The sequence below is a fragment of the Bacillus rossius genome, chromosome 10 (assembly GCF_032445375.1).
Source record: "Bacillus rossius redtenbacheri isolate Brsri chromosome 10, Brsri_v3, whole genome shotgun sequence".
Classification (NCBI taxonomy): Eukaryota; Metazoa; Arthropoda; class Insecta; order Phasmatodea; family Bacillidae; genus Bacillus; species Bacillus rossius.
Genome location: NC_086337.1, coordinates 41302187 through 41316748, shown reverse-complemented (window position 1 = coordinate 41316748; position 14562 = coordinate 41302187). Strand labels below are relative to the sequence as shown.

The following is a 14562-nucleotide window of genomic DNA, read 5'->3' as shown; positions in this document are numbered from 1 at the left end:
TATTATTTTTAGTTAAAATTAAATCATTATAACTTATTTAACATTAAGTTTGTACCAAAATGTATTACTAACTAGATTGGAAATTTTTTTACTGTTTGTTTGATTTTGCAACTGTTACAAGTAACTTATTTTTAAATTAAAGCATTGGTACATTTTTCAGACACACAAATACTTGTGAATTTACGTTTATTGTTCCGAGTAGTTAGAACTGCTTATTACAAATTGTCATGTTGTAAAAGTGCTTCATGTATCAATCAAAAAGAAACTGGATTAGTGAAATAAGTATAACGGAACATTTAAGTGTCATATTTATTGAATAATAGGCTATCATTATGAATAAACAAAATTAATAAAAAAATATAACACCAAAATCTCTTGTTTTAAAAACAAAACCATAAAATCTCATCTCTACGCATAGGTATTAGTAGATGGCAGCTGGACTTTTATTTACTTACTAGCTGCAGTACCCGGCGTTGCCCGGGCTGAACACAGGGTGAGGGGGACCTTTTTCAAAATCAGATGATGTATGTAATTGTCTTCTTAATTTGAATGTCAAGTGTGCAAAATAATTTATATCACTTTCAGATCCCGACAGACGTTCTGCCAGTGTATAGTTATTTACCTGTATATATCTAAAAATTGGTGGTCTGTATGTAATCTAGACTATATATAACGCACTATAGTAAAAAGCTGAAAAATAAGAGATTACTAATATTGAAAAGATTCCATCATCTAGCTAATGCTTGGCATGCATTGCAATGCCTCATTCAGTTTTGTTTTGTAATATGTTTGAAGTAGTTACACATATACAAATCATCTATCCATCTCGCTATTTATATATATTTATCTCTATCTAAAACGAATAGCACCGATGGTTTCCCGACTCTCGAGCACGCAACGTTGTCATGGAGACGAAGTACCCACTGTTTCCCGGGCTTAAACACCAATCAACATTGATGATCAGTTTATTATTAATTATAAATTATTAAGACCATTAATCGAAATAAAAACTCTCATATATCTCTCAAGATGGAAAAAAATTGCATATAAATGCCAATTTTCATCGAAATTGGTTGGCTCGGTGAAGAGTTCACTGGAAACAAACATCAGGACACTGGATTTATATATATTAAGGGGAATGGAAAGGTACAATATTTTGGGAATCCTGGAATCGAAGATCAAGGATAAAATCTGAACTACTCATCATATTTCTTTGCGGTTTGTTTTGCCAACTAGATAATTTAATTACGGAGGGTTGTGTGTACAGCAGTGGCCACAATAATGCATAGTTTTTTAGAAAAAAAATTAAATAACTTTATGCAGAAATAAAGGGTATTATCCACAAAATTAAAAATTATACCAAAATGTAATTTTTATATTGTGTAATATAATATTATCTAGAACTCTATTATAATCAAAGTGAAAAACACTTGATCGCTGAATTTTAAAGGAATTTTAACCAATTAAAACCTGCCATGCAACATTTAGGTAAGGAAGGACACACTTGTTGAGCAATTACGTAAAATTCTGTATTATAGAGCTCTAGATAATATTGTATTACACCATTCAAAAATTATATTTTGGTATAATCTATAATTTTGTGGCTAATACCCCTTATTTCTGCATAAAGTTATTTAATTTTTTTCTAAAAAACTATGCATTATTGTGGCCACTGCTGTACACACAACCCTCTGTAATTAAATTATCTAGTTGGCAAAACAAACCGCAAAGAAATATGATGAGTAGTTCAGATTTTATCCTTGATATTCGATTCCAGCATTCCCAAGATATTTTACCTTTCCATTCCCCTTAAGATAACAGTGGGTGGAAAGGTCACGAAACTTAAAATGTTTAGTTACAGTGATGTTGGTCGAAGTCTTCGCAAGTATCGGCATTGCTGTGGACGTATAGGGCGCTCTCCTGCGCAGGTGATGCGGCCCACGTACCAGAAGGTCCTGGAGGCTGGCATCCAGCAGGCTGCTCACCAGGCGACCGAGATGGCCATGAACAACGGGACCAACGCGACAGCTTCCACGTCGAGCAACGGGAAGCTGAAGAACACGTGATGCCTCGTGCGGGCTGCCCCCCCGTCCTCCCCCGAGCTTTGTGATAGAGACCTGCCTGCTGCAGCTGACGGCCGATTGTTCATGTTGAACATGTTGTTTTAGAATATTCTGTACAATAATCAAACCACCTAGTGCCTAAACAATAAGAGTACTTTAAAAAAAAAATTCTTCCATTGAAATATTTATTAGACTATCATTAAGAACCAGATAACTTGATTTTTTTTTTGTAGAGTGAGTATTCTTTTATAGGTGTTCCTTTCAGGTTTTCAGGGTGAGTTTTTTCTATTTTTGCTATTATACAAACAAAACCATACTACTAAATAGTTAATTGATGTCTTTTGTGAAACTTGCGTTAATCTTCTTTAGTAAAACAATTTTTTTTAAGGGTTATTTCATCTGTGAGGCTTTTTTTTAGTCTACCTAAGTTATATACTGTTCATTAAATGCTGTAATAAACAAACACCATTTGTAAATTTATTTAAAATTAAGTTAGGATGCTAGGGTAAAAATTTACTTCTTAAGACATTTTTCATTATAGTTTGCAGTGTGCAAGTTACTACGTGTGGATTTAAAATAGTGTGTGGTGAATTTGCAGATATTAAAAATTATGTAGTTATTACCACTCCTTTTACTTGAGGTGTGTAATTTTTGTAACTTATCACGTAGGTTAACTTTTTATATTTAATTATTTGTAAGAAACATACTAACAGATCACTCAGTGTATTTATATTTAGTAGATTGTGTTTAGTGGCATCTTACTGCATTACTTGATTTGAGCTGGCTCTGTCCTCTGCTATATTTAAGTAATGGTTTTCAATGAGTTATATACATCACTGGGGGTTATTTAACATCAGATTTTGAGCTGATGCATGTCTATGTTTATGTGATATTTTATACCAGAATATGATCATAGTTTTAATGTGAAAGCTAATTGTGCTTCTATTGCATTGCAACACAAGCACATTTTACTGAACTGCATAAAAATTATGTCTAATAACCAAACATTTAAATGTGTAAAAATGCTTTGGATGTGTCAGCTCAATTTCTTAAAAAGAATCTAGTGAATGGTTTACCTATTAAGTTTGAGTATTTTAATTACTATAGTGTTGATTCTTTTGATGATTTGATAATTATTTTCATTTTGTTTATCAGGTACAAATTTTTTTTGGCAGTTATTTTCTAACAGCATAAATAAATTAAGAGACCAAGCCCATTCTCAAAATTATTTGTAAATTTTTTAGGTTTGCAACTTAAAAGTATTGTGGAATTGATGACTGTACCAACTGGTTTATAGTTATGAATATGCTAACTTTGCTGGGTGCTCAAATCATTGGTGCCCACAAGCACTTTAAAGTTTTGGGCATATCATAGAAATATTTTATTTTTGTATGTTAAAAAGTGTCTGTATTCTCATTGAGTGAGTATCCACCTTGTTAACTTACAGATTTTGTTAAATATATTTTATAATTATTAAATCAGTTGTAAAAATATTGTTACATTTACAGATTTACAAAAAGTGAATCATTTTGGGTTAGTAACATCATTGTGAATGTTGAGAAGCTTTAAACTACTTGCAATTGTTGATTTCCTGCACTATTTTGAGGTCGTGGGTTGTGCCATAATGTTGTGCGATTCTACACTTGCCATTCTGGTTGATGTTAATGTTTTCCTATATGCTAATGCCCTGAAATATTTTAAATGTTGAATTATGATGTTAAGCTTAAGCTGCAAAGGCAAGAAGTTGAGTATATACAGATTGGTACTTGCAGACACACAAACAGTGGGAAAATACATTTACACCAATCCCTTACTTAGCACGACTAATGCATTCCTAAAAATGTTATCCGAAATTGCGTATTCTGAAGCACTGGTCTCCATAAATAGTAAAGCTAATTTACTTAATGTGTTCCAAAATGTGTAGGGAAATATTCTTCACGTAATTCAAATGCGCAGAATAACTCTCAATGATACTTTGTATGACAAATTTTATGTTCTAGAGAAATTATGAGATTGCCTAAACATCCTGAGTTATTTAACCTTTAAAAGTCTCTACAAATTATTCTTTTATTAAACTGTTAGGGTGCACTGTCAGATCTCTATCATAGTTTCCCATTCTATGGATACTTTTCAGGGGGCTCATTTAATGTGGGGTGTATTTAGTGTGGAATCACCTTTTAAGAGCATAGGACAACTATGAAATTTGTGCAGAGAAATTATGGAACTATAAATTATGGGGGAGATGTATAGATAAAGGTGTAATGCAAGGCCCTCGGGTGTGTTTAAGAATCTGTACGGGGCTTTTAATGTCTAAAAACATGAGTTATTTCACTTTTCTAACAATACAGTTTAAAAAAAAAATATATAGAAATAGATATACCCATTGTCCTTGGCACATTCTGGAATTTTGTTTTTGTAAACGGACACTACTTGAATATATTGAGCAGTTTTCAAATCACATGGTTTCTTCTGAAGCTCTGCACATACTATGTGTGCACAGTTAGGTTAATTGGTAGATTTACTTTTTGGTTTTACATACATAATGGCATAGAAACTACACTGTTTGTTGATTGGAAGAGTATCAATATTGCAAATTGGTTTCCTATTGGCAGAGTAATTAGTAAAGACAATCCAACTGTTTGTATGTCTATTAATATCAGGTACTTCTTGATAATTGCAGTTAAGAGAATTAGTAGGTGATGCATCATCTTCTGATTAATAATTATGAATGCAAGTAAAAAAGTATAGGAAAAAGAAACTACAAGAAAGATTTTTTTTTTTCCAGCTACATGGAATCCTGCATTTTGAGGAGAAAAGGCACTTGTTTATCAGTATCACCACCTTGTTGATAGATTTGACAACTATTTTGATGGTGAACATACATCAGCTGAAAAAAAATATTTTATATGAATTCTAAACACATTTAATTTCAAAATGGATGCTCAATCAAGTGTATAGGTAAAATCTACATAGATGTTGTGCTTTTTCTACAAACTTTTTTTTTAAATTCTGTTAATACATATATTTAATTGATCTTAACATTGCAAAGTAATTTATTTTAAGGATACAATGTCAGTCATGTATTTTAATATTTGCAGTATTTTTAAAGCATGTATTTTTGTGTTTACATTTTTGTGCAGTGTTACTAGGCACCTTACCATATTTTATGCATAAGTTACTATTGAAAACATGTTGATTTTATATTATGTTTAAACACTGTTTTGACATGCTGGTAAGAAATTTATAATTGCATGTTCAAACACCTGTTTTAAGGTTAGAATGTATGAGTTATGTTTATGAAAGGGATTATTTGCTCTGTATTTATGCAGCTATAAAAGTATAATTTTTTCACAATAAGGGTAGCCCTCGAATATGAGTCACACTATATATCTATCTACAGTAGAATGAATATAAGTCTTTGTTCCTTGTCTCAGCTTATTTGGTGCGTAAGAAATGTGGCACTGGTGTTGGGCCTCAGTCCTCTTTTTATTTTGTCTGCTTTCTGTGCTGCTTTATTACTGTAGTAGGTAGTGAGGCAACTGCATTTAAGCACCCACTTGTCTCCATCTCACCCCTACTGCAAGATGTTATTATTATTCCTGAAAATTAATGGTATTTGTATCCCAAATAACAGCCCTTTGCCTAGCATTTTGATCCATGTGAGTTTAATATTTATAATCATCCAGTTGGGCTGGATGTATCAGAATTACAGGAATTTTTAACACAGTAAAACATGTGGAAGTGTGTATGAACTATTGTTTATGATTGTCTTTTCAAGAAACCTTTTCAGTCATATTAAATAAGTTACACATAGGTTCATTATTTTCTGCTTACTACTTGAATTCAGAAATGTTTTGAAGTATTTAACATAAAGATATGAAGAGTTTATTGTAATTTGCAGAACATGATACAAATTTTCTAGTTATATTTAAAGATGGCTAAAATAATATAAATTGATAAAACCAAAAAAAAATAGTTCGTACACACACATTTTACCTTACTGAGATAAAAAACTCCTGTTATTCTGATACATCCAGCCCAACTGGATGATTATAAATACTAAATCCACATGGATAAAAATGCTAGGCAAAGGGCTGTTATTTGGTATACTAATACCATTCATTTTGAGGAATAATTACTACTTGCTAAAGTGGTGAGATGGAGACAATTGGATGAAAGAATGAAATTGTCTCACTACCTCCTACATTCATCAGAACTAAAGACTTATACTCAACACTGGGGGCCATATTTCGTAAGCACCACTAAGTTGAGACACTGAACAAAGCCTTAACTTTATATTCTATTGTAAATAGAAACAGTGTGACTAATAATTGTTATCCAGCCTTATTTGAAAAATATATATGTTCATAGTTGCAAATAATCACTTATTCATTCTAATTTTAAAACAAGTGTAACAACATGGAATAATCATTATCTTATCAACCTGTACAAAACATTGTTTAAACATAATTCAAACACTACATATCTTGAATTGTAACTTAAGTTATATAATTTGACAAATATCAACTATGTGGCATATAAAGTTTGTTATTGAGAGAAAATAGTTAACTATATCATATGCTGTATTATCTGGGTTGGTAAATAAAACAATATTTTTATACTAGTTTCCAAGTATTTTATTTAATTAAAAAAAGACCCATTTTGGAATAAAATGCGAGTACAAGTACAGTCAATCTTCATTAATATAAACCTGAAGGGACCATATTTTAGCACTTTGTAATAACAAGGGTTTGTATTAACCAAACTATTGGGATATCATAACAAAAAAAATTGATTGAACTTTGAATGCCTATATTTACAATTATAAAGAAAATTATACACACCGTTGGTAGTATAAACTGGCTTCACTACATGCATGACAATATGTAAACACTGAAGAAAACAAACACAATGCAACATTTACAGAATAAATCATAATACAAACTTAAATAAACTTGCATTCATGACACATTTTCAATTCAAACATTTGGTTTGAAAAAAAGCATCAATTCTGGTTTGCACTATCTTTTTCTTATAGGCATTGTTTACCACATTTAACTTTGGTCGTATCTACTGCTGCCGACTCCCTACACACAGTTCTGCCAACAAGATTGTTGCGATCCTTAAACCGTTGTAGCCAACCATTGCTGAACTTGAAGTCTGAAATTCCTAACCTCAATGCTAGGTAGTCTGTCTTCTTCTGAATCATAGCTCCAGAAATTGGCAAGTTTGCTGCACGCATTTCTTAAAACCACTACAACAATGTAGCTTCCATTTCATGATGTTTTGGGCCTTGCATTCTTTTTCTTGTTGATAATCTGCACGAACTCGCAAAAGCCGATTTAATCTTTTCACGATTATTTAATATTGTCGACGACGACGATTGTGGGATGTTAAATTCTCTCGCAATTTCAGTTTTCGTTCTCTCTCCATTGTCTACTTTGATAATTTTAACTTTAACTTGCATTGTAAGTTCGTTGCGTTTACGTTTCGCAGTCATATTACAAAACAACAAACACTCAAAATTGAGGTTAAGATACACGTGTGTGAAGAATGGAAAATATCAGAACTTTTTTCCATAGATTATTTAAACTTCTACGTATGTACACTTCCGACGACTAATATTAATAAGGTATAGAGTTCTTTCCTTTTCGTTTTCCGTTTACAAGATGGCATCTTTTCTAGTTTAGTTACTAACATCGCCACTAGAGTTGAACTTTTCATCTTGTTTTTCGACCATTTTGCGCTGTAGGATACATACATGTATCTTTGGAGAAACGTTTGTTTACATGACGGTTATGAAGACGGTTTACTTTAGACTTCGGCGGTGAAATTCGTATTAACCGTTTACTTATACACGTTAAGAGCTACTTGAGGGATCAAAACAACTTCGTAATTCATATTAACCGTATTTCGTATTAAAAGTACTGAATAACATAGGAAATCATACTTTATTTTCTGGGACTGTGAAAGTACTTCGCATAAACGGGAATTTTGTACTAAGCGGATTCGTATTAATGAGGTTTGACTGTAATGAAGAGTGATTTAGAAATGGTATTTTCTCTCTGAATGGCAGATACTATGTAATTTATCTTACTTAAAAATAAGATAAGAGGACAAGTGAAGAGCAATACCATTATTTCCCATCATCTCTGTGACTAGCCCAAGTTAATTATCACCCAGTATATAAGACATAAATGTCTTGACATCCATGAGGTATATACCCACTGGCAATACTGGCAATGCAGGCAACATTCTACAGTGCAAATCTCCCCTTGATATTATATATGCAAACAACATTGAAGGTGAGTACTTTAATTATCTAGAGTCTTACCAAACACATGATATCTCATGCCAGTCGGATATAGAGATAGTGAAACCACCACATCGGAACAAATGGTGACTCGTCAGATATTTTCTAATTACCAGAAACACCACCACCTCCAAATTATGAAATATCTCAAGACAGCCAATTATTTATATCCACCATTAGGAGAAACTAAATATCAAACTCTCCCTATAAAAAATAAAGAATAGCAAGGCTCTCTTAAATATGCTAGTCAAACCTCATTAATACGCATCCGCTTAGTACGAAATTCCCATGTATGCGATGTACTTTCACAGTCTCCGGAAAATAAAGTATGATTTCCTATGTTATTCAGTACTTTAAATACGAAATACGGTTAATATGAATTACGAAGTTGTTTTGATCCCTCAAGTAGCTGTTAACGTGTATAAGTAAACGGTTAATACGAATTTCACCGCCGAAGTCTAAAGTAAATCGTCTTCATAACCGTCATGTAAACAAACGTTTCTCCAAAGATACATGTATGTATCCTACAGCGCAAAATGGTCAAAAAACAAGATGAAAAATTCAACTCTAGTGACGATGTTAGTAACTAAACTATAAAAGATGCCATGTTGTAAACGGAAAACAAAAAGGAAAAACTCTGTGTCTTATTAATATTCTTCGTCGGAAATGTACATACGTAGAAGTTTAAACAATCTATGGACAAAAGTTCTGATATTTTCCATTGTTCACGCACGTGTATCTTAACCTCAATTTTGAGTGTTAGTTGTTTTGTAATATGACTGCGAAACGTAAACGCAACGAACTTACATTGCAAGTTAAAGTTAAAATTATCGAAGAAGTAGACAATGGAGAGAGAAAGAAAATTGAAATTGCGAGAGAATTTAACATCCCGCAATTGTCGTCGTCGACAATACTAAAAAATCGTGAAAAGATTGAATCGGCTTTTGCGAGTTCGTGCAGATTATCAACAAGAAAAAGGATGAGAGGCCAAAAACATCAAGAAATGGAAGCTACCTTGTTGCAGTGGTTTTAAAAAATGTGTGCAGCAAACTTGCCACTTTCTGGACCTATGATTCAGAAGAAGGCAGACTACCTAGCATTGAGGTTAGGAATTTCAGACTTCAAGTTCAGCAATGGTTGGCTACAATGGTTTAAGGATCGCAACAATCTTGTTGGCAAAACTATGTGTAGGGAGTCGGCAGCAGTAGATACGACCAAAGTTAAATGTGGTAAACAATGCCTATAAGAAAAAGATAGTGCAAACCAGAATTGATGTTTTTTTTTTTAAACCAAATGTTAGAATAGAAAATGTGTCATGAATGCAAGTTTTTTGAAGTTTGTATTCTGATTTATTCTGTAAGTGTTGCATTGTGTTTGTTTTATTCAGTGTTTACATATTGTCATGCATGAGTGAAGCCAGCCAACGGTGTGTATAATTTTCTTTATAATTGTTAATATAGGCATTTAAAGTTCAATCAATTTTTTTTGTCATGATATCCCAATACACTAGAGTCCCGATATAGCGAGGTGTCACGGTTCCAGGTTTGATCCTCGCTATAACCGTGTCCTCGCTATAACCGAATTGAACAAATTTTGGCCCCCAAAAAATAAAAATTAACCAAAAATAGCATAAAAATTGTGTTTAAACCTGTATAATTGGAAAATAACAGGTTATATTAACGAAATCTTAATTTCTGTGAGCAGACGGATGCGATCACCTATTGCGTCAAAATAACCAGAATACCCTACCACACCACGTAAGTATAGCATCTCAGCCCGCGGCTGACACAGCATTGTCCTGCTATCTATTGTCGACGCGGGCTGTCTGCTGGCGGCCATGTTGGTTCGGAATGTTGCTAACAGGTGGTGCTAGTGTAGCGTGACAATTTAATTCCTTACAAAAAAGCAGGAGTGCGGCTGCGGCAACGCACGTACGCCTCAAACGAAATAGTTGCTGGAAAACTATATTTTTTTCATTTAAAGAAACCTGTCAACTTTTTTAGGAAATAAATTTGGGATTAAACTCAAACCATCACCACCTCTTTCCCGGACAGATACCCCAACAACTGACCTAAACAAAAGTTACAAGAAAACTGTCCTAGCGATTCGGAAATAAATACGGTAGTGCCTACTAGAGGTGTAAAAGTAACGAAAAAATGTGTACCCGTATGTATTCGTTACTATAACAATTAGTACTCGTTACTATCGTTACGTTACTCGTTACTTCTGATACTGCATAACATGCTATGTTATGTTGCAGCAACAAATCCAGTCGTATTGCGTACGCGTACAGTATGACGTCGCGTAAATAATAATAAATAGAATATAAACAATTAAAAATATTTGATAATTAATAGTTTTTGTTAACCAAGAAAATTAAATCTCATCTGAGCAGCTTTTTAATATTATCTCTTTTAAGATAACAACAAAAAAAACGTGAAAATATGTGATTATAAAAACATACATATTTGTAAAAAATACTTTCTTACGTTGTTTCTGTTCCAATCTCAAACTTTGTCTACACACGGCACAGATAACTAACGGAAGTTTGATAAAAGAAAGAAAGGATGGGATTCTATTTTTAAAGCCACGCACTTAGGTGGCGACTGCAAGGCTGAAGAATGTGACAGGCGTCAACGGCAAGATGTCTAGTGGCGAGCGAGAGGGGTGGAGATAAAGCAGACAAATAACAAAAGCGCGCTTCAAGCGATCACGCCGTAAATTCCTCAAAAATACCTTGTTATAGCAGTGTTCTCGCTATTACCGTGCTCGCTATAACAAGATTCTACTGTAGTTTGGTTAATACAAACCCTCGTTATTACAAGTGCTAAAATTATGGTCCCTTCAGGTTTGTAATAATGAGGTTTGACTGTATTCTGCTTTGGTAAGTACAGAGGAATAAGGAAAGGAACAGCACGGGCATGAACTGTCGAACGAAGCAACAGATCACTGACTCGCACCCTGCACTTTAACAGTCTCATTTATCTTCTCATCCAATGAAACAACTAAGATCCCCTTGATGAACTGATCAGCCATATGTAAATTATACAACCAAAATAATCTACCTATGTATAACAAATATCCGCAAAGCCGATTCCTTACGAACCATGGGAACTCGTAATCCTGAAGGTCACATCGACACAGTTACTGGACTTCGCACAATTTCTCCAAGAAATAAATGCACACAGAAACAGACACTGCCTTGGAATGAACGGGCCATTATCACGACTTAGAACTTACGGGCTCCTCATCTGCATCCTGCTATTGATTCTCCAAAACATCAAGAAGTGTCCATGCTAACAGAACCAACTACATTTTCATCCCCAAGTACTCAAGACAGTGACTGGCATGATCTCAAAGCAGGAATCCACTTATCCAAATCAACGCCCACTTCTTTACACCAACAAATCTTCATCTTACAAAAATCCACTCCAAATAACCAGATTCCTATTTCAATTTTCTTGCATATCTCATGTGTATGGGTATCAGCAGGCTTGTTCGGAGTAGTATTTTCTTCCCACAAGATTTAACTGACAATCCTAATGAGATACTCACTGTAGCCAGCCATAGTAGGAAAAAAAAGGCTGTTCAATGAAGTACACACTTCTTAAAACATACTACAAAAACAAACATTGTGAACACAAACAAACAAGGTAATCAAAACATAAAATCAAAATCTTATGAACAGTTCATTCACCGTATTGCGATAGAAGACAGCATCAGCCTACGCCAATTATCTGGTACTGGAATGACTGCACATACGAATACTCATTAAATTAGCCAACATTGAAACAAAAATTGAATAAGACCTTCCACCACTACGACCCTGTGCAAAGCAACTAGACAGAAAATTACAATCTTGAAAACTTAAAATTGTTGGAAAAATTCTTCGACACGAATAAAATAACACAGCCAAATACCAAGCAGATTTCATCAAATTTCAATTTTCTTTTGCTCAAATAATCAACGGATTCATCATAGAGGACCCACAAACAAGGAATATCCATGCTTACCAGTCAACTCTGAGACCATTTGCAACCCACTCTAATGTGTCGCGAACGAGATTGTACAGTTCCCTTCGGCAGTCTGAGTTCTTTTCGAAACACCGTTGATAGACAACACCAATGTAGGGATGAATAAAAACTTGTAGGACTGACATGAAACACGCAGACAATGAAATCATACATGCATACCTGCCAACTTTTTAGTTTGGTCATCAAGAAAACTTTTAAATTGGGAAAATGTATCGTAAATCAAATGCGGAAATTTTTTACATGCTTTATGTGCAATTATTCTCTATTTTTCTATTCCATTTGGTTTCTGCTAATTTACTAATGACATGAAGGGCATATCTATGGCCTAGAATGAAAACCTCATACAGTCAATATTGTAAATGTACTGGGAAACTAAACCTATCCAGAATGTGCCAATTTACACAGCATGCATATGAAAAGCAAAATGATCAAGTACAAAACAAAAGCAATAGTATTCACTAAACAAGATTACTTAAAGGCATACCTTGCTATAAGTATCACATGTTTGTTACATATTTCAGTTATCTCCTGATTATCATCCTTGATGCAATTTTAAGACTTAGAATGTGCAGTAGTTGCCTTCTTTGCTTTACCTAATAAATCTGAGGTAAATCTTTGTTCATAACAAACACAATTCCTTGATTTCAACACAGAAATAGACTGCAAAGTTTTAGATGACATGGAGGACCTAAATTGGGTTCTGTTTATTTTACCAAACTGAAAATGCGCTCACATTCTGAATTACTGTGGGGGATTGACAGAATTGATAGCATTTGACAGTCTGTTATACTTCAGGAAGCCATCTACTCCACGAACTCTTGATAATTCAGCCCACTTGCCATCAACAGTGCCTGCTTTCGTCACTTCCAACCCCGTGTGTGCAGTACTGGTGAAAAAGCTATCAATCTTCTTATTTTCTTCCTAAGAAAGCACGTTTTTCCTATGCTTAGGACACTTAACGTGTGTAGTTATGTCGGACCTACCTCCATGAGCAATACTAAAATCACACTGGCACACTGTGCAAAACACAAAAGTTTCTCCTTTTTGCGATTTCAGAATACACGAGAATTCGTTGTTATACGCAGTACGGTAAGTCTGAATATATTTCTTGTTGGCTAGCTTACTCATGGTTCCCATCACGTAAATACAAACGAGAACAAAAAAACGGTTGCGCAGCAATACATTGGAACTACGAACAATAGTCAGCCATTTTGGACATAATATAAAGAACAAGGAACAGACCAAGGAGGTAGGGCTGACGTCACAATTGTGGTCCGTTCCTCCGTTTAAGGAAGCACTTTTTCGTTGTGTTAAGTGGAAAACAAACATAGACCAGTCCAAACCATTTACAAATAACTAACTATCTCTTGTTTTGTTTTCATTCCGCCTTCCGTCGGTGCGTCGGTAACATGGCCGGTACAGTAAAAGTTGGCAGGTATACATGGCCGGTACAGTGAACGGTAATAAACCACCATGCAAAAATAAATCCGTAAGATATTAAAGACGTCCGTAAAACAGTAAAATAGTATTAAAATCCGTAAAACTTACGGACAATCCGTAAAAGTTGGCAGGTATGTACATGCATTCACGTTCATCACTACCAACTCCTCGTCCTGGAAATGGTTCGAGACTGTCAAACGAGGATCCTGAAGCATGATATTAACACACAAAAGTACTGGAATCATCTCAACCACCCAACGTTCTCACAACTAACAGTATTTACCTAAACATAACAATGCTCTTTAAAAACGTAAACAATATTCTTAAAGAAATAAGCCAAAATAGTCTCCTCTGGCTTTTAAAATACATGTACATCCAACCAATTTCTACGCAGGAAATGAAATCACATAGCTACGTTATTTGCCATCAACAGCATATCATATTCTGAAAACGTTTAAGGTGCATCATGCCAAAAGGATGAATAAAGGAGACCACCTACAGACAATCCCTACTTACACCTCAAGAAAGTCCATGCTGGAAAATATTCCTCTGAAGAACAAGACCAAGCTCTGAAAGGCACTAAAGGAGGCTCCAAAATAGGACAGTCTTATGAAGGTGAAAAAGATTTCGAAGAAATATCCACGAAACCATCACTTCAAACTTATTCACCAGATTGCAAATGGTAATTCACGGTACTTTTCGAGTGATGTGA

At 34.2% G+C, this 14562-nt stretch overlaps 1 protein-coding gene across 5 annotated transcripts in view; it reads left to right on the top strand.

Moving 5' to 3' along the window:
* LOC134536019 (atlastin) overlaps window positions 1–7081 on the top strand; it is a 61377-nt gene extending 54296 nt beyond the window's left edge. For 4 of the 5 annotated variants that reach the window (XM_063375515.1, XM_063375518.1, XM_063375516.1 and 1 more), the window contains exon 11: window positions 1929–7080. In XM_063375515.1, coding sequence (XP_063231585.1) covers window positions 1929–2066 — 138 coding nt within the window. In that variant the 3' untranslated portion in view covers window positions 2067–7080. Of the gene's footprint in view, window positions 1–1928 lie in introns of all 5 variants that reach the window. The other variant, XM_063375514.1, reaches the window with a different exon arrangement.
* The last annotated feature ends 7481 nt before the right edge of the window (window positions 7082–14562 follow it).